Below are 25,437 nucleotides of genomic sequence, written 5' to 3'. Positions count from 1 at the left end.
GTGACATCACGACGAAAAGTTTACTTCCTATGGAGTGTCCAGCAGGGGGCGCTCTATATGTAGAAGCCTATGGGACTTTATTGTTTCTATGGATTTCTATGTAAAGTTATGTAATGTAGTGTACCGTATGCTTTATTGAATGAATACATCTATGGAATACTTTGGGGAGCAAGTGTCCTTGCTCTCCAAAGTATTGCATAAATGTATTCAATCAGTACATTAGGATATCACAGTAAGCCTGCTGATCCAGACTATATACACTGAACTACTGCTCCCATCATCTGCTCATAGTATGAGCAGGTGATGGGAGTAATAGCTGGGTTATGGCTATCACTTGCCGGGCGCAGGGGGGAGCCACTCATCACACAGGAGCGCTCCCCCCTCCTCCTCCTTCCGGGATCCGGGGAACCTCCCCCTTTTTTATGGCTGACTCCGCGCCTGGCTGCCGCTCTCCCCTCACACATATCGGCTCCCGATGCATCCTGGTGTCCGCACTGACCGTCCTCTCTTACATGTGCGGACACCAGGAAGCATCGGAAGCCGGTATGTGTGGGGGGAAAGCGGCGACCAGGCGGGGAGTCAGCCATAAGCTAGGGGGGAGGTTTCCCGGATCCCGGAAGAAGGAGGAGGGGGAAGCGCTCCTGTGTGATGAGAGGTTCCCCCCTGCGCCCGGCGGCAGGCAAGTGATAGCCATAACCCAGCTACTACTCCCATCACCTGCTCATACTATGAGCAGATGATGGGAGCAGTAGTTCAGTGTATATAGTCTGGATCAGTGCGGCGGATCGGTGGGCTTACTGTGATATCCTAATGTACTGATTGAATACATTTATGCAATACTTTGGGGAGCAAGGACATTTGCTCCCCAAAGTATTCAATAGATGTATTCATTCAATAAAGCATACGGTACACTACATTACATTACTTTACATAGAAATCCATTGAAACAATAAAGTCCCATAGACTTCTACATATAGAGCGCCCCCTGCTGGACACTCCATAGGAATTACACCTTTCGTCGTGACGTCTCTGTATCTGAGAGAATTCTAACACTTTCTGATCTACTAAATTAAGGGAAATAGCCCTATATGTTCATTTCCCATAATTAATGTACATTAGAAATTTGTATAGCTTTCCGTAAGTAATAACATATCAAAAATTCATTTTGGCCAGACTTCTCCTTTAAGGACCGGGCCAATTGTCACTTTAGCATTTTCGTTTTTTCCTCCTTGCCTTCTAAGACCCGTAACTCTTTAATTTTTCCACCTACAGGGCCATGTCAGGGCTTGTTTTTTTCAGGAGCAGGTTCAATCTGCCATAAAATGAATGACAGAACTTCCAAAATATCATTTATGGGGTGAATGAGGGTCAAAAAATGTGATTCCGCAAATTTTTGTTTACGTAATGGACTTTTGGGTAAAACTGACATTTTTTTTATTCTATAGGTAAGTCTGAACACAGCGATATGCATGGTTACTTGGTTTTCTAACGTTTTACTATTTTTATTAGTTTATTGCAAATAGGTATATTTTAAAATGGCCGTATTGTGACTCTTATAGCGCTTTTATTTTTTCAGCTACGGGGTTGTATGAGGCGTCATTTTTTGCGCCATTGTTTCTAGTTTTTATTAGTAACATTTTTCTTCTAGATCAAACGTATTGATCGATTTTTATTAATTTTTATACATAAGATGTCATTTAAAAAAAAGCAATCTGTTTTTTTACCGATTTTTGTTCATGCCATTTACCGCGCGGGAATAGTAATGTTTTATTTTAATAGATCGGACGGTTATGCACGCTACAGTATATTATATGCTAAGTAACTTTTTTATTTTTATGTGCTTTATGTACTGTATAAATGGAAAGGGGGTGATTTTCACTTTTACTGGGGGAGGGGCTTTGGGAAATTTTTTTTAAACTGTTATAGATTTCTTTTTACACTTTTTAAGTCCCCCTTAGGGGACTTTTACATACATACATTGGATTCTATACACTGATCACTGCTATGCCATAGCATAGCAGGAATCAGTGTTATCTGTGATCTTCTGATAGAGCCTTCCTGTGGCAGACTCTATCAGAAGAGTGAAGACCTGACTGCACGGAGGAAGGTAAGAGACCTCCAGCAGTCAGGCCATGCGATTGGTAAGTGATAGGAGATGCTCCTGCCAGTGGCGTAGCGACCGCGGTCGCAGGGGTCGCCGCCGCGACCGGGCCGCTACCAAGGGGGGGCCCGCGAGGCCCCCCCTTACCACTGCACTGCCCGCCTCCCACTCCCTCTTGTGACCGCAAGCAATGTTTTGCTTGCGATCACAAGAGGCAGGGGCCCCCGGCTGTCTTGCGGCCCCCAGGGAGCTCTGTGTGCGGCGGGGGGGGAAGTACTTCCAGCGCAGGGAGCATCGCGTTAAGAAAAAAAACAGGTCCCGCGAAGCTCCGCCCCCTCTGCGCTAAGCCCCGCCTCCCGCCGGGGGAAGCCCGCCAGCGCGTGTGACCTGGGGGCTACAGAAATCATGCAGGTGAGTATAGATTTTTTTGTTTTTAAGGGGATGATGGGGGTGTAGTGGTATGATGATGGAACAAGAGGATGATGGGGTGTAGTGGTATGATGGTGGAACAAGAGGATGATGGGGGGTGTAGTGGTATGATGATGATGGAACAAGAGGATAATGAGGGGTGTAGTGGTATGATGATGGAACAAGAAGATGATGAGGATGTAGTGGTATGATGATGATGATGGAACAAGAGGATGATGGGGGGTGTAGTGGCATGATGGAACAAGAGGATGATGAGGGGTGTAGTGGTATGATGATGAAGGAACAAGAGGATTATGAAGGAACAAGAGGATGATGAGGGGTGTAGTGGTATGATGATGGAACAAGAAGATGATGAGGATGTAGTGGTATGATGATGATGATGATGATGGAACAAGAGGATGATGGGGGGTGTAGTGGTATGATGATGAAACAAGAGGATGATGAGGGGTGTAGTGGTATGATGATGAAGGAACAAGAGGATGATGAGGATGTAGTGGTATGATGATGATGGAACAAGAGGATGATGAGGGGTGAAGTGGTATGATGATGAAACAAGAGGATGATGAGGGGTGTAGTGGTATGATGATGAAGGAACAAGAGGATGATGAGGATGTAGTGGTATGATGATGATGGAACAAGAGGATGATGAGGGGTGAAGTGGTATGATGATGAAAGGGCAGGAGGATGAAGGGGTAGTAGTATTATGGTGGAGGTGGTTGTAGTATGATGATGGAGGGGCAGGAGGAGGGGACAACATGGGGGGCATCTGTAAAGGGGGATAAAATGGGGGGCATCTATATGGTTGATAACATGGGGGCAATCTATATGGGGGATAACATGGGGGGCATCTTTAATAGGGACAACACAGGGGGCCATCTATAAGGGGGAAACATTGGGGGGCCATCTATAAGGTGGACTACATGGGGGGTGTATACAATAGGGGGATATGTACTATAAGGGTGATCACATAGTGTCAGGGCTACCCACTAAATGAGGGTGTAAAGGGGCCAATACAGATGTGCAGTTTGTAGAGAGATGAGGATGGTGTCAGTGTGAGGAGCCTAATATGTTTGTCTGGCAGATTCTGTGGATTCGTGGCTCCAAAAAGTTCTCATAATGGCCCTGGGCAGATGGAGAAGATGAAAAGGGAAGAACTCCGATCAGAGAAGACGTCCCCTGTGAGTCACCTGATATATTTGCACTGTAATGTATATGGTGTATAGAGCCTGTGTAGAGCTGGGGCCACCTCTATATGAATGGATGAGGTGATATTGGTCTATGTACAGAGGATTTTATTCAGTAGCAGCGGTTGTGTTAGTCAGTATGTGGTAAGGGGGGGGGGGGCCCAAGTTAACCTCTTGCACCAGGGCCCAAGAGACATTAGCTACGCCCCTGGCTCCTGCCACTTACACGTAAACGCCGTGGCATTTAAGAGGTTCATGGCGGGCGGACGCGCAAACGTGGCGTCCCACCATTGAGGGTGAGGGCCTGGCTGCAGGTAGCAGACGGTCCTAACCGGCTATGGAGCAAGCCCAGCTCCCAAGCCTGCTCCATAGCCCGGGACCCTGGCAGGGCGTACATTTATGTCCTCCTGCCTTAAGGCCCAGGCAGCAGAGGCGTAAATGTACGCCCGGGGTCCTTAAGGGGTTGAAAAAAAAATTAATGGCCCATTTAGCTGGTGGTTGATGAGCAGGAAATTAAGTGAACCATGCACTTCATACACTTTGTTGGATTGATAGAGGCACATAGAAATTGCCTGTCAGAGCTTGAGATGACACATGGCACTTCATGTTTTGCTGCTTTCCACTGCAACGTCTGGGTTACAGTAGATGTGATATAAAGCAAGTTTGGATTCATTATTTATTTATTTTTTTAGTTATCATGGAAAACACGGCACCTTCTGTTTTCTGACAGTTGTTTTCTCAAAAATACACAAAACAGTCAGAAAACAGGAAGTCCTGTGTATCCCAGACCATCTTAGCGCTCACAGAGAGAAGGCAGTCACGTGACTGATGGACACATTGAGCCGTGACTCTCTGTACTGGCCGGAATACCTGTGTTTAGTCTATTTTTTGCAACCAGCACAAGTCAGAAAATCTGCCTTCAGAAGACTGGACCTGGATTTCTGGTAAGTACAGCTTTGTTTTACAGCATGATAACAACAAAAACAATAATGAATATAAATTGCAAACTTGCTTGATATCACATCTACTGTTCATTTAGAGTTTGAAAGATATAACTACAGGGACACTTTAAGAAGCACAATTCCTTAACCTAGAAAAGAATATATGTAAGAACACATTCTGATATTATTTTCTCTTTCTGTGGTTTTCACAGGAAAGTGCACCATTATCTATGGGTGTTAGAACTCTATATGAAGACAACAGTGTAGATGAGGTGGTGGTATAATTTTGCACACCAGTTCACACTCATAAACAAGATGTATGTTAGTAGACCAACCAGATAGGTGGGACATGTCCATAGCTATTTTTGTTTGTAAGCTGCTGTCAATAAGGCCATGAAGTGGTGATTTTTTTATGATAAGAGATTCCTTCATAAACAGTGCATACACAGTCCCACAGAATACAAGGGAATTGCATCCCATGCCTGGCAGTTTGTGTTATTACTGGCATACAGAGCCTACATAATATTTCCATACAGAGAACTGTATGTTGCTCTATAACAATTTATCCATGTTAAAGCAACTGTTTCCATCATACAGTAGTTGAGATAAAGGCAATGATCTCACTGGAACTAAAAGTGACATTACTTATTGACTAGAGATGAGCGAACGTGCTCGTCCGAGCTTGGTACTCGATCGAGTATTAGGGTACTCGATGGGACTCGTTACTCGGACGAGCATCTCGCGATACTCGAGGAGATCTCATCATCCGTTTACTGTAAGTTTGGGCGCTATTTCTCAGCCAATAAACATGCAGGAGACTCTTTGGTACATCCTGCGATGACGTGGGACCCATACATGTCGATAGCAGCGATTGGTTGGCCAGATCAGATGACCCTGCCATATAAAACTCGATGCCGGCAGTGCTCGCTTCAGACGCATGCTGTGAGAGATCAAGGACAGAGCTGCTAGTCAGGGAGAGCGTCAGTGTAGGATTTAGCGTTCCAGTAGGCAGGGTATATACTAGCAATACAAACAAACAGACCTTTTCAGGGCTTAAAAGCTTTTTTTAATAGTATTACTACAGACTGCTGGCTGGGAGTTGCAGTGCTGCTACCGCGGTTTAACCAGCACACTGTGGTGATCGGCTGCTGGCAGAAAGTGGGCATTAGGTGTTGCATACACACCCCCAAGAAGTGCTCAGTGTACTCCTTCGATTTTGGGGCTGGTGGTCCTGGTGTACTGCACTGTATAGCTGGGAGTTGTAGTGCATCTCGCATAGAACTTACTTCACTGCTCATATTGTATTGGGGTGACAAAGCGTGTGTACAGTTGTTGCCCATACCAGATAGCACCACCTAAACTAGTGTGTACTGCACTGTATAGCTGGGAGTTGTAGTGCATCCCGCATAGAAATTACTTCACTGCTCATTGTATTGGGGTGACAAAGCGTGTGTACAGTTGTTGCCCATACCAGATAGCACCACCTAAACTAGTGTGTACTGCACTGTATAGCTGGGAGTTGTAGTGCATAGAACTTACTTCACTGCTCATTGTATTGGGGTGACAGAAAGTGTGTACAGTTGTTGCCCATACCAGATAGCACCGTCAAGCCCCCCTAAACTAGTGTGTATTGCACTGTATAGCTGGGATTTGTAGTGCATCCTGCATAGAACTTACTTCACTGCTCATTGTATTGGGGTGACAAAGTGTGTACAGTTGCTGTTGCCCATACCAGATAGCACCGTCAAGCCCCCCTAAACTAGTGTGTATTGCACTGTATAGCTGGGATTTGTAGTGCATCCTGCATAGAACTTACTTCACTGCTCATTGTATTGGGGTGACAAAGTGTGTACAGTTGCTGTTGCCCATACCAGATAGCACTGTCAAGCCCACCCTAAACTACTGTGTACTGCACTGTATAACTGGGAGTTGTAGTGCATAGAACTTACTTCACTGCTCATTGTATTAGGGTGACAGAAAGTGTGTACAGTTGTTGCCCATACCAGATAGCACCGTCAAGCCCCCCTAAACTAGTGTGTACTGCACTGTATAGCTGGGATATGTAGTGCATCCAGCATACAACTTACTTCACTGCTCATTGTAAGGGGGTATCCCAGCGTGTGTCTAGTTCCGGCCAATACCAGATTGTACCGTACAGCCCCCCTTAAACTAGTGGGTACTACACTGTAGTGCTGGGATTTGTAGTACACTACCCCTCAAGTGATGATCCCTTTGCATGAGACAATTGCCAGATCCTCAAGGATCAAAGTCAAATTCAAAATCAAAACAGCGGTGGGGGAGAGATGGTGAGTCACATTATGCAGGGAATACAGTCAAATTGAAAATCGAAAGGGTGGTGACAGGGATAGAAGTGAGTAGTTACATTATGCAGGGAATGTTACCCCAACTGCTGCAGTCAAATTAAAAATCGAAAGGGTGGTGGCGGGGGTAGAAGTCAGTAGTTACATTATGCAGGTAAAATCGAAAGGGTGCTGGGGGTTGGTGGCTACTTGTTGGCTACTGCTGGGCCTTAACTGGCACCCATGTAGACTACTGGTGTGCCTGCCCTTGCCTCGTTGTTGCTGGGCCTTAACTGGCACCCATGTAGACTACTGGTGTGCCTGCCCTTGCCTCGTTGTTGCTGGGCCTTAACTGGCACCCATGTAGACTACTGGTGTGCCTGCCCTTGCCGGTAATGGCCACTTTATGTTTTTTTATTTTCTAACCTTCAATTTAAATTTTAAAATCTAATCGACTTCAATTCAAGTGCAATTTTCACTGTTCAAAGGAACAGACAGTGGTGGATCCTAATTTAGCATCCTTGTGATATCCATTTCAAACCATATGACCTGTGGATGTGAACTTGCAGGGGTTCTCTGCTGTCCTTTAATTGTTTTGCTCGGGGCCTCTTAAGAAGACTGTATTGTTATTCTTCGTCCCTACCTCCAAAGAGATGCCTATCACGCACAACTGCATGAGGGTGTGAGGCTAAATCTAGGCTAATCCGGCTATTTTAGTTTTAGACGCAGCAGCACTGCCGTGGGTAAGCGCCAACAGGCGGTGCTCAAACTGCTGAACAGCACCTTCTACCTTCCTTGGATGTTTTAGCCGTTTTGAAGGCATGATTGACCAGGCCTTTTACCAGTAGCTTCTTTCCTTCCTTGGATGTTGTAGTAGCCTTTTTGAAGGCAGGATTGACCAGGTCTTTTTAATACACAGGCTACCGCACTTGCCGTCTCTTAGAGACTCTTTTAAGGATTGAAAGTGTATTTGATCAAATTCCGTGGCCTCTTAAGCAGAATGTATTGTTCTCTGTGTCCTCACTGCCATGCTCTGACATCACACTACGTAGTAGTGCGGAGGAGCGGAACTGGTTGCCGGGGGCCGCCGATCTCGCCCTGCCAACCAGCCAGCTGTTTTATTTTAGTTTTTTTGGTCTAGCTGTGGTCGGGGCCTCACCACCCCCGGTCCAGAGGCATCAGGTGTACCCTTGATGGTCACTGACAGCTGGCCTAGCCAGTTATCTGTCAGCACCCAGGTTCGTGTGTAATTAGCAGTGAGCTTGGTTGCGTGTGACAAGGGGCGGAACCAGGTGGCGGCTCTGCAACTCGGCAGCCTCACACATGTACCATGCCTTGCCCACGTCTTCAACCTAATGTTGCTGCGGTTCCTTAAAGCTTACCCCAATGTGGCTGACTTGCTCAACAAGGTGCACCGCATCTGTACGCATTTCAGCAAGTCAACTGGCATCCATGTTGACTACTGGTGTGCCTGCCCTTGCATCCTTGTTGCTGGGCCTTAACTGGCATCCATGTTGACTACTGCTGGGCCTTAACTGGCATCCATGTTGAGTACTGGTGTGCCTGCCCTTGTATGCTTGTTGCTGGTCCTTAACTGGCATCCATGTTGACTACTGCTGGGCCTTAACTGGCATCCATGTTGAGTACTGGTGTGCCTGCCCTTGCATCCTTGTTGCTGGTCCTTAACTGGCATCCATGTTGACTACTGCTGGGCCTTAACTGGCATCCATGTTGACTACTGGTGTGCCTGCCCTTGCATCCTTGTTGCTGGTCCTTAACTGGCATCCATGTTGACTACTGGTGTGCCTGCCCTTGCATCCTTGTTGCTGGTCCTTAACTGGCATCCATGTTGACTACTGCTGGGCCCTAACTGGCATCCATGTTGACTACTGGTGTGCCTGCTCTTGCATCCTTGTTGCTGGTCCTTAACTGGCATCCATGTAGACTACTGCTGGGCCTTAACTGGCATCCATGTTGAATACTAGTTTTGGACAACACAGATTATTGGGTGTTCACTCTCCTGGACCCTTGGTAGAAACCAAACTTTTCCACTGTCATTCCTGCTGAGGAACGCAGTATGAGAGTGAATCAATATCAACAGGTCCTGGTGCAGAAGCATAAAATGTACTTCCCATCTGACACCACTAGCGCCAGAGGACATAGTTCTGTGGGCCAAAGAGCGGAGGAGAGGAGCGAAATGGCTCTCTGTGTGTTCAAGGCCCTGTAGTGTCTGGCCTAGTTTTAGGGAGCCTCACTAGGTGTGCCTGCCCTTAACTGGCATCCATGTTGGCTACTGCTGGGCCTTTACTGGCATCCCTGTTGACTACTGCTGGGCCTTTACTGGCATCCATGTTGACTACTGCTGGGCCTGCCCTTGCCTCCTTTTTGCTGGGCCTTAACTGGCATCCATGTAGACTATTGCTGGGCCTTTACTGGCATCCATGTTGACTACTGCTGGGCCTTAACTGGCATCCATGTTGACTTTTGCTCTGCTTGCCCTTGTTTTGTTTTGTTTTTTTTATTATTTGTATAGCGCACACAGATTCCGCAGTGCTTCACCTATCTGTATGTTTTTGGGTGTGGGAGGAAACACGGAGAGAACATACAAACTTTTTGCAGATGTTGTGTTTGGTCGTCTTTGAACCCAGGACTCCAGCGCTGCAAGGCTACAGTGCTAACCACTGAGCCACCGTGCAGCCCTTACCTCCATGTTGGCTACTGCTGGGCCTTTACTGGCATCCATGTTGACTACTGTTGACTACTGTGGTGCCTGCCCTTGCCTCCATGTTGGCTACTGCTGGGCCTTAACTGGCATCCATGTTGACTACTGCTGACTACTGGTGTGCCCGCCCTTGTCTCCATGTTGGCTACTGCTGATCCTGCCTGGCCTCCATGTTAACTACTGTTGCTCCTGCCTGGCCTCCATGTTGGTTACTGTTGCTCCTGCCTGGCCTCCATATTGGTTACTGCTGCTCCTGCCTGACCTCCATGTTGGCTACTGCTGATCCCGGCAGTTCTCTGTGTGCTCAATGCCATGCAGTGTTTGGCCTAATTTTGGGGAGGCTCACTTTCTTCCTCACTCACTTTTAATGGTTCTCTGTTAGCTCACTGCCATGCTAGGTCTGGTTTAATTTTTGGAAGGCTGACTGGCTACCGCTTCTACCTTGTTCACTCTGTCCTCACCGCTATGCTGTGTCAGGCAGAATTTTTGGGTGGTTCATGATAAGCTACCTTTGCTTTAATGGTTCCCTGTGTTCTCAATGCCATGCTGTGTCAGTTTTTGGGTGGTCCCTATGCCTTCCTCTGTTTTAACCAGGCTGTTGCACAGAATTAGGCATAATGGTGCCATTAGGCAGCCTCAGAGGCATGCATACATGCTGCCCCTGCTGTTTCCTGTCCATTTCCGTTGTGTTTTCATCAATTTCTGAGGTTGACAGGTTTTCACACGACCTTCTCTCTACCGAACTGGAGTCCCCTCAAAAAAATGCTTGAGTCTCCCATTGACTTCAATGGGGTTCGTTACTCGTAACGAGTACTCGTGTATCGGGAAATACTCGGCTTGAGTAATGAGCACCCGAGCATTTTAGTACTCGCTAATCACTATTATTGACCTTAATGGAGATAGAATAGGACATCACTAGAACATCATTGACGAAATGTAACATAAACATATAATACATACAAATATAAAACATATAATACACACCTCTCCACTTCCTCCCTTTGGCTGCCTCAAAAGGTATCTTCTGAGATAAAAGGGGGACGGGTGCATGTTGCTGGCAATGATTGATAGTTGCCCAATGTTACTGATGTCACAGTGAGGTCAGGCAGCCATTTGCCATTGTATGTAGGATTGGTTTCGCCCGCACGCAATACTTGCAACGTGTACACACCCCTCCTTGCCAGAGGGAGAAAGACGAAAACCAGAGAGCAGAATAGGTAGGACCTTTTCCACTCTCTGGATGATACCTTTAAGAAATACATTCTTTGATGTCATAGATACCATGATTCTTCAGACGTGACATCTCTTCATTCTTTGCCAAATCTGTGGAGTCAATAGCAGATTTGTGAAAAGACAATATGCTTTTTATCATTGACCGTAATATAAAAGATTCTCTGTCCAAAAACAGTTCCCGCAGAGTACATTCCTACATTGGGCAGGGCCCCTCTGGCAAAACCTCTACTCTCTCTACTGCAAAGCACCTCCTTACTACAAACACCTGATCTTTACCTCAACTGTAAGCACTGTAAGAGTTATTGCAAAACTATAACGATTGTATTTCCCTGGACTGTATTGAACCATCAGTATTTTTTGTATTGCACTACGGTTTCTTCCAGTAAACTGTTCTATTTTCTTTGGAAGCACCAGACTCTGGCTTGTGTATTCTGCACCCGCACACACATCATTACACTTGGGTTAAAGGAGAACTCCGGATAAGAAAAACGTATTTTCTATTAAAAGTACATTAAAAGTTATATAGCTGTCTCTATACAATGTATTACTGTATCTGTATGGTTCTGCCACACTGGTAGCGGATAAAAATCCAGGAAGTGAAAAAAAAATGGCCCCTGTGCCAATTCACATTGTCTCCTGCTCCTTCTGCTATCCTCCTTAGGAGACAAAGATTCCATGCCTCTGTCTCACATTGTGTCTGTTTGCTGAGGACAGGCTGATGATGCAGACAGGAGGCTTGGCTGGATTACCCAATCCCCTGAGTAATCCTTTATCTCTGACCGGCCAAAAGCAGGTGCAGCACTAATTTTACTGATTGGGATGGGTGGGGACTGATAATCAGCTGAGGGAAAGCATTGCATTCTGGGAAATGCTAAACCAGGAAAGAAAGAAACACAATACAGAACAACCCCCCCCCAAACAAATGGATTTTTGGTAGTTTCAAAACTGGGATAGACAGGTAAGTAATGCGTTATGCTTCTGCAGAAGTTTCATTTTTTTAACCTCTACCTGGAGTACCCCTTTAATTTTCTTTCGAGTGCTGGTCAGGGGCCAAGACTGTCCGGGGTGGGTCCTATACCACTCAAGGATACCGTGAAAAGCAGGGCTGTGAAGTCGGAGTCATGGAGTCAGAGCTAGTTTTGGCTGGAGTTGGAAAAAATGTACCGACTTCGACTCCAGCTATAAAAAAAAATCTTTTCAAATTTTATAATTGAGCTTTCATATGGGTTTTCCTCAATAATATAGTTTATGTTCTATCAATCTAAGCCCTTTGTTTATAACAACCAGAAAAAAAACCCTTTCTCACATACATTTAGTTAACTCTATATATCAGTAATCTGGTCTCTACTTGTCAGCTTGTTTCTGAGCTGGAAGAGTCCATTGTGTGGGGGGAGATCTGTTCAGTTCTCTTCCTGCATGCTGGATGACTGTATATGAGCAGCAGTGTAATATGAAGATATCCTGTGTAATATAGAGGAGGAGGAAAAGGCATAAGTAGTGTAGCAATAACCTCTGTCCTCAGTGCGGTGTTTTTGTGTGTTTTTCTTCAGTGTGCAATGGCTGCAGCAGGCTGTGTGTGTGTGTGTTTGTGTGTGTGCTATGACTGCAGCAGGCTGTATGTGTGTGTGTGCTATGGCTGCAGCAGGCTGTGTGTGTGTGTGCTATGGATGCAGCAGGCTGTGTGTGTGTGTGTGCTATGGCTGCAGCAGGCTGTGTATGTGTGTGCTATGGCTGCAGCAGGCTGTGTTTGTGCGTGCAATGGCTGCAGGAGGCTGTATGTGTGTGTTATGGCTGCAGCAGGCTGTGTGTTTGTGTGTGTGTGTGTCTGTTTGTGTGTGTGCTATGGCTGCAGCAGGCTGTGTGTGTGTGTGTGTGTGTGCGCGCGCGCGCGCTATGGCTGCAACAGACTGTGTGTGTGTGCTATGGCTGCAGCAGGCTGTGTGTTTGTGTGTATGTTATGACTGCAGCAGGCCGCGTGTGTGTGCTATGGCTGCAGCAGACTGTTTGGGTGTTAGAGAGAGAGGCAGAAATTAAAGGGGCAGTCTGGGCGTCAGTGAAAAATCCAGGGGGGACAGGGTGTTGGGGTCATAATAAAGAAATCCTATTTACCCCGGCACTGCAATGTGCTCCCAATCCTGTGATGTCACAGCCCCACTCAGAAATGCCTGCTCAGCCAATCAATGAGTAAGGTTGGACACAGCTGCAGTCACTCACTGGCTGAGTGGGTAGTTCTTGTGGGGCTGGGATGATTCAGGAGCACAGACACTGGCAGAGATCTGATAAATCTGGGCCTATGGCTGACCCCTGGATATCACTATGGCTGAACCCCTCTATCTCACTATGTGTGACCCCTCTATATCACTATGTGTGACCCCCCTCTCTATATCACTATGTGTGACCCGCCTATATCACTATGTGTGACCCCTCTCTATATCACTATGTGTGACCCGCCTATATCACTATGTGTGACCCCTCTCTATATCACTATGTGTGACCCGCCTATATCACTATGGCTGACCCCTCTATATCACAGGTATCTGGCATTGTTACCAGTGTTTCTGTGTGTATGGTGAATATTTAGTTAGAAACATAGAAGACTGTCAGCAGGAAAAGACCACCTGCTCCATCTAGTCTAGTTGTGAGTTGCTCAGGACATGGAGGCTGGAGACTGGCTGCATCCACTGCACACAGGAGAAGCTGCTTTATATACAGGATTCCTTTATTCCCTCAGAAGTCGCCCCAGGATCATGTAAGACATTAGGGAAAAGCTGCTGAGCCAAATCTGCTTTACACCAGTGTGATAAATAAGTCCCCTGGTGTGTGACTGGCCATTTATGAAGGAGCTGGAGTCGGGAGTCGGAGTCAGGAGTCGGAGCTGCGGTTTACCGACTCCACAGCCCTGGGGGCAGGTGCCCAAGTGACCCCAGACCCACTCAGCTACCACACCACCATACCAGCAGACCCGGCAGGGAGATCACTAACAGACTGCCCCTATGGCAGCTATTTGCCATTGTATGGAGGATTGGTTTCGCCTGCACGCAATACTTGCAATGTGTGCACACCCCTCCTCGCCAGAGTGAGAAAGCTGAGAACCAGAGAGCAGAACAGGTAGGACCTTTTCTGCTCTCTGGATAACCCCTTTAAGAAATACATTCTTTGATGTCATAGATACCATGATTCCGATTCAGATGTGACATCTCTTCACTCATTGCCAAATCTGTGGAGTAAATAGAAGATTTGTGAAAAGTTTTGCCAAGTTTTTGAGAAATATTCAGGTGAAAAAAAAATTATATATATATATATATATATATATATATATATATATATATATATATATAGTAAATAATGTTTTATACATTGAGTGGTAGCAATAAGGGACAACACTGCCCCTCTGCTGATACCAGGGGATGTGTCAGGGAACTAGAGGGTTGCTAAAGCCTTGGTCCTGGCACAGTTACATATATTGATATTGAGCCTCCCCTGATACCTATATGATAATAATAGAAATTATACTTGGCGAAGCTGTCTGTAGCGCTGAAGCTGCAGCACAGGTGTAGCAGAGTGAGCAGTGTGATTGACAGTTATCCCCACTTACTATGCTAAACTGTACTGTGCTAGCAGCGCTACTGACACAGACAGCTTCCCTTAGTGCGTTGTGTATTCTAATGGTAACATGCATTATATAGACATCAGGGGAGGTGCAATCTCTAACTGTCCCAGTATGAGGGCTTAAGCAGGTCTGCATTGCCGACACAGCCTTTGGTTATAGAAAACCTCTCCTGCTCTAAACAGCTCCTGACATTGACAGTGGTGGCAGCAGAGAGCACTGTGTCAGACTGAAAAGAAAACAGGACATACAGCAGCTGATAAGTATGGGAAGACTTGACATTTTTAAATAGAATTACATTACAAGTCTATATAAGTTTCTAAAACCAGTTGAATTTGAAAGAAATAGATTTTCCCAGGAATACTCCTTCAACAAGCTTGTTAGCTCACATTACTCTTGTCATCTTGCCCCGTCTTCCCAGTTAGTATGCTCCTGAGAACTAGCCTAAAATCTGCTGATGCTGCTGTAATGAGAGGACTTTCCTCATTTAATAATTTAGAGTAATTTCTACATACAGATGCTCAAACATCTAGTAATACCCGGATATCTATCTATCTATCTATCTATCTATCTATCTATCTATCTATCTATCTATCTATCTATCTATCATCTGCTCCTGTAGCTAACAGCAGGGAGGAAGTAAAGGGCTGCAGTAACCTAAATCTCCTCCTACTCTATATTGGCATTAACCCTGCTGTTCTGTTCGTTAAAAAATGACCGAATTTTAAATTTGATATTTTTTTAAATATTCATTATGCGGTTCTGAAACTTGTGGTTAATTGACTTTTCCTCATTTGAGGGGTTGTTACTAATAGCAGTTTTTATTTATTTATTTTTTGTTTACTTTTTGCTCCACGTCCTTTTTTTACTCTTGTACTGTTCGGTCAAAAATGACCGAAAAATGAATAGCCTTTTATACTAATCTCCAGCCATTTTTTGATAAAAGAAAAGAAGTTAAAATCTCATTTTGGTCAATCAGTAACCGAGACAACAGAAAGCCGGACATAATTTTACATTACAATGCCATTAAAGGGGAAGCTGGTACTCTAGATCAACTCATAGGCACTTACACCTGTAAACGCAAAACTAATCGGTGGCCAATGGTTGTTTTTTACAATATTCTTGATGTGTCGGTGTACAATGCATTTGTGTCATGGCGTGAAATAGATCCAAATTGGAACAAAAATAAACTGTATAAAAGAAGAATGGGAATTTTTTTTAGAGGAATTGGGAAAATGACTGGTTAGCCCATATATTGAACAAAGAAAAGTAACACCCAGAGGTGATGGAGCTGCAGCCATTGTCCACAGGATCCAACAGCATGCTGAAGAAAGTGAACCAAGGGCCTCCATGCACTGCGACAATGGCCACGGCCTCCACCAGCAGAGCAACCAGCCTAAAACGGAAACGATGCGCCTTCTGACCGTCATCAAGTAATCACAAATCAAATGTACTTATGCAAAAGACATGTAAATTATACTTGTGACAAATGCAAATAGTAAATTTAGCACCTTGAACCTTATTTCACATTTTATATAGAAAAAAACTAGACTTTTTATTTTTTTTTGTTTTTTTTTTAAATATATTTACATACAGTTTGAAGTTACTAGTTATAGTTTACAGTTTTATAAAGACTTTTTTTTGTGCAAATGTGCAATATGCATGAATAATACAATAAGGCCATCTAACATTTTTTTGACACAAAAAAATATATAAATTAAGTTTTTTTATTTCATTTTTCATTTGTTTATGAACAACCATGTTCACATACAGTATTGTGGTCCTCATATTGCAACCAAAACCAGGAGTGGATTAAAGACACAGAAAGGCTCTGTCCACACAATATTGAAATTGAGTGGATGGCCGCCATTTAATGGCAAATATTTGCTGTTATTTAAAACAACGGCCGTTATATTGAAAAATGGCCGTTATTTACTGTTATATGGCGGCCATCCACTCAATTTCAACATTGTGTGAACAGATCCTTTCTGTGTTTTTAATCCACTCCTGGTTTTGGTTGCAATATGAGGACCACAATACTGACTGAAATATACGTAGTGTGAACCCAGCCTAAGGCTATGTTCATACTACGTATAGAGACCGGCTGTTTCGTGACCCGGCCGGGTCACGGAACGGGCAGTCTCTGCACGGATCATCCCGGATGATCCTTCGGCCACAGTGTTCTGATGCGGGCGCATCAGTGCGCGCCAGCATCAGAACTTTCCCCTGCACACAATGAAGCAAGCGGCCGGAGCCAATCGCTTCATTATGTAAACTGACAGGGTTTCCTACGGCCGCAATTCATTGAATTGCGGCCGCAGAAAACTGACATGTCAGTTATTTGCGGCCCCGTGCAGGATCCCGGCTGGAGCGCATATGATGTGTATATGCTTCGGCCATAGAACAATAGGCATTGTTTACCCGTACAAAGTACGGCCGTTGTTGCCGATGGCAACAACGGCCGTACTTTTACGTAGTGTGGACATAGCCTCATAGTGCCAAAGATATTCAGATAAAACACTAGTTAGTTAATAATCCAGACCTTAATAGGCCCGGTCACATTATATGTGTATAGTAGAACCAAACAGAACAGCAGTGTTAAAGCGTCACTGTCACTTCAGAAAACTTTTGACATGTCATAGAGACATGTCAAACGTTTTGATCGGTCTGGATCTCAGTGTTCAGTTCTGTACTGATCAGGAGATGGGGATAGAGCCAGGAGAAGACGTGCTACAGTCGGACTGATCAGTCAGGCTCCATAGAACTCCATTGTAAATCTGACTGATCATGTGACTTAGAGGAGCTGCAGCGCCTCTTCTACCCGCTCTATCTCCTGATCGGTAAGGGTCTGAACACTCAGACCCAGACCGATCAAGACTTTTGACCCGTCTTTCTGAAGTGACAGTGGAAGTAGATAATGCCATACAGATGTGTTAAACACAAGCTAAAATAACAGAGCTGTGTGACCAACACTCACAGTATTTAAACAGGAGACCTGTGATGACACTCAAAATGAGGAACAATATAATAAGAATAACCAGAGCTGCTCCTGTTATCTGAGTTTTTGTGATCTTGCTGGGGGACTCTTCTGTAAGAAAATCAGCACAACTGATAACCGAGAATAATGTAAAATTAGGCAGAACTTTATACAAGTATTATGTAGTAACTTTTATTATAGGTTTATATATTATTTAAATTTACAGATCAGCATAAATGATGGGTTCACTGTATGGTACAGATAATTATTCAAGTCAATGCTGGCACTTTAAAACTTTAACAAACATCTTGGGGAACGGGGGGAATTTATCAAGAAAGGTGTACTCGTAGACTGGTCTTAAATTAGGCCCTGCCCCCAATTGTCCCGCTGGAGTCACTAAGAGGCGCAGGCCTCTTAGTGAATCTGGACCGATCTTCTCCTGCCGTACAGCCGGTGCAGAAATCTCAGGAGCAGGTGTAGATTTCCACTATGATTTCGGCCTGTGAGCAGGGGTAAATCATGGTAAATCAGGCGTGGGAGGAGGCCACACTTCCTCCCCACCTTGTCTTTTTCCCCATGCCCGTCCATCAGGCTAGCAGGGGATACAGCAGGTGCAGGGGCGGATAAACTTTACCATAGGCCCAGGGCTGTTCACCGAACCTGGGCCTCCCACCCCACTGTAACTATGGCAGCACTAGCCTGGCGTTCATAGTATAGGATAGATAATGTCATGATGTCCTGATTTGTGCAAAATTGCGGTAAAAAGCAGTGATTTTTTTGCAAATCATGGCAGAACTGTAGGCAGGAGACAGTACACCACTGAAAGTATAAGTCTTTTTGGGTGGCCATGGGCCCCCCAGGAGCTCAGGGCCCCGGGCTACCACCCAAAAAGGACCTATTATAACCCCCTACTGAGCAGGTGTGAGAAGGGGCTAATCTCGCCTTCTTCCTGGTGCGCGGCCCGGGCCACAGCAATGATTAAACCCTTCCGCCCTCCTTATTCTTACCTAACTGTGCTCACCCGGTGGCCTCCTGTAGTGTTTTCGAGTCCACTGACTACTGCCGCTTCCGCACACAAACTTAACTCGACAATCACCAGCCACAGCGCTGTTCTGTCTCCGTCAGTGATTGGCTGAACAGGCTGTTCGGAGTGGCACCAACCAATGTTTTAAATAAAAGCAACATTATTTAAAAAGTGCCGAAGTACCCCCCACCACCACCACCAAAGTAAAGGACAAGTATGATATTGTAGGGGGTCCGATGTCTCTATCTGCAACCTGACTTCTTTGTTCTGAATCGAGCCACGGGTTGGCACGTGACACGGGGCTTCATTTATTCTCTATGAAGCCGCCGGAAAAAGCAGAGTACAGCATTCGGCCCTTTGGAGCTTCGGTTCAATCTCTGAGTTTAAAAGGATTGTCTCTCAAAACTAAATAGGTACCAGTTGGTGCATTATGTGAAATGAAACATATTCCAAAGTACAAGCCTAGATTATCATTGTAAATCTTTTATTTTAGCTATCCAAGGAGTACAACGTGTACAGCCAAGCTTCTTCAGTTTAGGGATTGCTGGGGGTCTTATTGCATGGCTGAAGTTTAGTGAAATGCTACTGTAAGTACTCTTTAAAGGGAACCCGACCACCCGCTAGAGCACCTTATATGTACCTGATTGCGCTGGGTCCCACTTCTTGAGACGGTCGGGTGACGGAGATTTCAGCGCCCAAAGCCCGGCGCGCGCGCTCCTGAGTTGGGTCCAATGCTCATAGAGAATGACGGAGCGTTGGACTCACCAGTCATTCTCTAAGAGAGTTGGACTCTGTTAGATTAGGTACGTATAAGGTGCTCTAGCGGGGGGTCAGGAGCCTGTCATCCCGGCACGGGGGTGACAGGTGTTCTTTAAGGATCAGCTACGGGTAAGAAAGAACAAATGGTAAGAGATCTGAGGAGCTGATATAAGGCCCAATACAGTGGGAATGTTTTCCGTTGCAACCAATCACAGCTCATCTTTCATTTTTACCAGAGCTCATAATATTTGAAAGCTGAGCTGTGATTGGTTGCTATGGACAACAAAGAACATTGATCTTGTAAGATTGCCTGATATATCTTCCGCAATGTCTTTATAATACCCTGAGACACCAGGGACCTAGACCTGGAACTTCTGTCATAGACAGTGAGTGGGCTTTTGTAATTGTTTAGACAACAGTCAAAACTATAATTTCATAGACTTTACGAAGAGTTGTTAGTGCTTTGTTCTTCTTTATGGATTTTTCTTTTGTGTTTCTCTTAAATGTGTTCATCTACACAGCCTCCTTGTTAGAGTAATTCTTATTGTAAAATCACATTTTCCAAAGTCTGTATTTCCATTTCTTCCCACAAAGTATGGTGTGTTTTTTATTTATTTATGTTCAGGGCTCACACAACGTATGTTTTGTATAAATCATGGCCGTTGTTGCAATTTGCAACAACGGCCGTGATTTATACAAAACATACGTTGTATTGTGATGAATGGAATCCCGTCGGGAGCGTATACACATAGCACATGCTCCGGTCAAGAGACCATCTGGCCGCATGAAAAACTGACATGTCAGTTTTGTGCATCCGCTATTCATTAAACAGCGGCCGCAGAGAAAGTTCACACAATGGAGCGTGCGGTAGCGTGTGTGCAGTGGTGAGTTGGGAGGCGAACGCACACAGGTGCGCCCGCATCTGAATTCACTAGAAATGAAGCTCATCTGACCGGTACTGCAGTACTGCCCGGGATGATCTTCAGTAACACTGGCTGTTCTGGGTCACGGCCAGGTCAAAGAACAGACGGTGTTATACGCCATGTGAACATGGCCTAAAACTGTTCTTTTTTTTAACTATTGTTCAATTAGGCTATGTTCACACAAAGTAAAATAGTATCAAAATTTTACTGTTATTTGAATGAAAGTAAAATAATGTGTGAACAGGTGACACCCCCCCCCCTTCCAAAAAAAGAAAAAAAACTGCTTTTTTGCAAAACAGGCTGTAATTCATGAGCATGTGTGCGCCCGCATCCCAATTCACTGCTGCACACAATGGAGCGTGCGGCTCATGCTTACCCCTTATGTGACACATGCAGATAAAATACACACACAAAATGGTAGGAAAGTTTTAATACATGCTACTACAATTTATCCTATTTAAATGCATTATAGCAATGGAAAAAGAAGATACTTTACCCTTGGTGGTTGATGTGTCATCCATTTCTGTGAACAGTTCATCCACGTTGCCATAGATATTGCTCTCATAATTTTTTTCTAAGGAAAATTAGGGACACAAGAGTCAGGGAATGAGAGAGAGAGAGAGAGAGAGAGAGAAACAAGTTATAAAACAAAGAAAAAAATATTCCCATCTTAACCAATATATTTATTGAGGGTTCCTTCACACAGACCGCATCCGCAGTGGATTTCAGGGCTTGCTTTGGACGTCCAGCTGAGAACCCCCGAAGCAAGCCGGAACGGGGAGCAGATAATGTATGCTCCGTCTGGCGGGGTGTTAACTTACATACACGCAGCGGGCTGTCAGTGCCACTGCGAGTATGTATTCTCATTGGGATGAACTGGCACTGAATCTGTAGCAGATTTCATGGAGAATTTGCAGCGTGAAATACGCTGCTGATCCAGTATGTGTGAAGGCAACCTTAAACTATACATACATTTAGGAAACTTGCTTCCCTCTCCAGAGATTTGTAATTTATTTCTATTAAAAAATCTCAAGTCTTCCAGTACTTATGAGTTGCTGTATGTTCTGCAGGAAGTGGTGTTTTCTTTCCAATCTGGCACAGTGCTCTCTGCTGCCACCTCTGTCCATGTCAGGAACTGTCCGGAGCAGCAGCAAATCCCATATAAAACCCCTCCTGCTCTCCAGATTGAAAAGAATAACACTTCCTGCAGGACATACAGCAACTGATAAGTACTGGAAGACTTGAGATTTTTTAATAGAAGTAAATTACAAATCTTTGGCACTTTCTGGTACCAGTTGATTTGAAGGGGGGAAAAATTGGTGAACTACCCCTTTAAGTTATTGCTCTGACTCATGCCACAATCTGCTGTTTCTTTGCCTTGCCCAATTCCTGAGCAAGTTACCTCAGGAATTTTGCACATATCACAGAAATTAGCCCGCCACCCAAAGTGCCATAGATATATAGAGTGGGGTTTGGACCAATGAAGAAAGGTGAGGCCAAGAGGAGTTGCGGAGAGAGTACTCTACAGAGATCCTGTTAAGGAGATTCTATGAGGCCCTAGCCTGCCAGGATTCAAATGGGGGACTATTTATTATTTCTTCTAACTTCTGAGACCATGTCTGACTAGAGAACTGCGTGGAGTGACTGCAGTTAAAAAAACGGGACCAAGCAGGGTTATTCTAGGATGCTGTTTCTCCTATCTCTGATGGTTACACAAGTTTATTGAGGTATTGTACAAGTCAGTAGTTAAGCACAGTGCAAAGGCTGAGTCTCTACTGCATGCTGCTAGGATTCCTGAGGGGTCACCCGGATGGCTAGTTTTACCCACTCCAGAGCTGTTATGCATGATCATGTGTCGCTTTGTGCCCACAAGATAGCGTAGACAGATGTTATTTCCAGTGGATGCACTGCTGGCCATTCCCATTGACTTCAATTGAAAATACGGCCATATTTTTACTTCTAAGTTATAGCCATATCTTTATTTCATGGTGTGTGAACATAGCCTAAACCAACAGGGAAGTTAGCAATTAACCATTTCATCACCATAGAACACCTGCAACATTTCTTAATACCATTTGTGAGCACTTCTCAAGAAATATTTATATGGACACTAAACAGATCTGTGCATGGCGTGGTTCATACTATGTATAATGAAGGCCGTCTTTCATATCAGCACCATCATTCTGCAAATGAAGTCCGTTATTTAAAAAATAACCGCCGATGTTTGCACAATGACGACTGTTACTATGAAAGGTGGCCTTCATTTTTACATAGTATGAAGCTAGCCAAAGACAATTTTTTTGCAGTTTTTCCTGGAACATTTCTATGTGTAGATGAAGCCTTTGCATACCATACTCAGGTTGTGACCACTACTTGTAATTAGTAGGGGAAATTTATCAAACATGGTGTGAAACTGGCTCAGTTGCCCCTAGCAACCAATGAGATTCCACCTTTCATTCCTCACAGACTCTTTGAAAAATGAAAGGTGCAATCTGATTGGTTGCTAGGGGCAACTGAGCCAGTTTCACACCATGTTTGATAAATCTCCCCCAGTGTGCTCAGCTGTACTTACCAAACGGCTTAGTGACGCCATCGCCGATACTGTTGGGTCACCATGGCAGCCGGGGGCCCTTGTGAAGGCCCCAGACCTGCCATGGATGCCCAAGTACACATTCGGCTCAATGCACTGCATTCCAAGTGAATTCCCTGGAAGATCCTGGCTGCAGATTCCCGGGAGCGCCACTATGCACCCCGGATCGCAGGCATTGCACTGGAGTGTTCGGCTTTCGGACCGAAAGTCCGAAAGTTCCGCTCATCTCTAATTATGATCTGCACAGACCTTTTGCTGTTAACAAAAATCTCCATTTTAGCAACATTATTAATTAATTTTGTACTTGCTTTATTAGTACATAGAGCTTGGGAGATGGGAGAAAGGTAGTCCTAGCATTATTTTCAGCTTTTAAATAGACTTTCACCACAGATAGTGAGGCCCAGGCACCCTCTTGGTCAGTCTGGTGAGGCCCCGGCATTCTCTTGGTCAGTCTGGTGAGGCCCAGGCATTCTCTTGGTCAGTCTGGTGAGGCCCCGGCATCCTCTTGGTCAGTCTGGTGAGGCCCCGGCATCCTCTTGGTCAGTCTGGTGAGGCCCAGGCACCCTCTTGGTCAGTCTGGTGAGGCCCCGGCATTCTCTTGGTCAGTCTGGTGAGGCCCAGGCATTGCCTTGGTCTGTTGGGTGAGGCTCCAGTAGAAATAGTTTGAGAAGCGCTGCACTAGAGATTAACAGACGTTATTTTGTTTTGTTTTTCTTTAATATGAATTGTAACAGAGTGCATCATGGGTTAATGACTTCAAATTCCGATGGTCATTTCCATGATTTACCTGATGATGTCATCTCTATGAGCCCTTATGAACACGTGTCCCCGCATCTCCGGCGCTACGGGGATTTATATAGAGGCGGACTGCCTCTACATAAATCCCGTGCGCTCTGGTGCCCACCGCCCAAAACCTACGCCAGCTGAGGACTGGAGTAGGTTTTCGGCATATCTTTTTGCGGAACGGATGGTGAATCGCGCTGAGTCCACGCCCTCCGTTCCGCCCCCTTCACACCCCCTCCCCGCCCCCCCGGAAAGTGCCGATTTGCGAATAGTTTATTCGCAAATCGGCCATTTGCTAATAAAATATTGCGCAAATCGGCAATTTCCGCCAAAAACCCCCGGACCGCACGATAATACATGTCCCCCAAAGACTTCACCTGCTTCAAATACGTGATTGCTGGGATTTATTTCTTCTATATTGAATTGACTATTCCCTGAGCACCCCGGTGAACTGGTGTGCCGATCGGTGTCTTGAAATGTATTCTGCTGGTGAAGTCACTGTGTACATACATAACATTACATATTCTATACCGAACCAGAGTAACAGTCTGTTTTATACTTCAGATGTAATATTTAATGTTCTGAGGGGGCATGGCCAGGCAAGAGAAGGAGACAGACGTGTCTTTCAGCTGCTCCTCTCCCCTTACATTTATATAAGCTTTTAAGCTTCCTGCAAAAACCTAAACAGGCCACAAATCTTCCCACTGACTCCCGGTCAGTGCAGGATCCATATAAAAGGGTCCTCTGGGCAAATAGATTCCTGTTTTTCATCGGGGCCTGCATGCTCACCGAAGCCGCGGTCTTTCTTGACAGTCCACCCCCACAAGCTTGCGGTGCCGGACACTAGAAGGCCGCCTCTCGCTACACCGCAACTTTCATCTCCAAAAGGCGGTGACCCGGGGGCCGACCCAGTGGCCCGTGCCGCTTACCATTTTACCGTTTTGCTGCCTACACCGACTTGAAGCCGCGGACTTTCCTGACGGCCCCGGCTCGTGAGACGGCACCGGATCCTCATATTGGAGACAGCCGCTGTCACCCGAATCATAGGAGATCATTCCCTTATTTGGGGGGCAGCCCAATTATCTGACTTAGGGCTGCGATATCCGTGCGGCCTGTACAGATATTGGAGCCGCGGACTTTCCTGGCGGCCGGGAACCGGAAGTGGCACTCTGCAGAGACTTGGTCACAGTGGCCACCTTCTGACCATCTGAGGATATACTATGAACAAAACAAAAAGTGGTGAGTGAAAAGATTCTTCATGTATGTTCACAAAGAGACTGTCACTGCTTGAACTTTAATTACTGGGAGCGGAAGGAAAAAAAAAAAAAAAAAAAAGGCCATTACAGTGGCATATGACTTCCTTCTTCACTAAGACTTTTCCTTGATTCCTCACTAATTGCAGTAATCTCCACATTGGAAATAGTGGAAAAAGAAGTAATAATTCTGTTATATCTGTAGCCATCTCACCTTTTTCTACAAAACCTTGAGTCATAAGCATTACTGATTCAACAGCACTATCTACAGCTGAATCTTAGTATTACATCCCAAAGACTTTTACTGTAAAAATTACCATATTCAACAATACTCCTAAGACAGGCGCATCAGCGCCACTACTGAAGTAACAAGCTCAAAAAATCTAAACATATCCAATACCCTTTCAACAATGTAACCAAATCAACATCATATTGAGGAGACAATAAAACGGCTAAACTAAACCAATTTCAACTTCTGAAGACCTGTTTCAATTCTCTTTCCTTTTTACATCAAACTATCCGCTTCTTTTTCTCATTATGGGAGGCACTACAAAAAAGAACACTAAAACAAAACCAGCTAAACTAACAGAGTCCTTCAACTCTCCAGCTTC

The 25,437-nt window shown here is 45.1% G+C and overlaps 1 protein-coding gene across 1 annotated transcript in view; it reads right to left on the bottom strand.

The window, feature by feature from the left end:
• Positions 1 to 25,071, bottom strand: part of LOC138784151 (C-type lectin domain family 1 member A-like) — a 34,098-nt gene extending 9,027 nt beyond the window's left edge. The window contains exons 1-5 of the mRNA XM_069959666.1: positions 25,041 to 25,071; positions 20,697 to 20,774; positions 17,495 to 17,605; positions 14,083 to 14,127; positions 10,959 to 11,000 (exon numbers count right to left, since the gene is read on the bottom strand). Coding sequence (XP_069815767.1) covers positions 10,959 to 11,000; positions 14,083 to 14,127; positions 17,495 to 17,605; positions 20,697 to 20,774; positions 25,041 to 25,071 — 307 coding nt within the window. The remainder of the gene's footprint in view (positions 1 to 10,958; positions 11,001 to 14,082; positions 14,128 to 17,494; positions 17,606 to 20,696; positions 20,775 to 25,040) is intronic.
• Between the last annotated feature and the right edge of the window lie 366 nt (positions 25,072 to 25,437).

Source organism: Dendropsophus ebraccatus, chromosome 1, assembly GCF_027789765.1.
Source record: "Dendropsophus ebraccatus isolate aDenEbr1 chromosome 1, aDenEbr1.pat, whole genome shotgun sequence".
NCBI lineage: Eukaryota > Metazoa > Chordata > Amphibia > Anura > Hylidae > Dendropsophus > Dendropsophus ebraccatus.
Note: the sequence above shows the minus strand (reverse complement) of the source record. Positions and strands in the feature narration are given on the sequence as shown.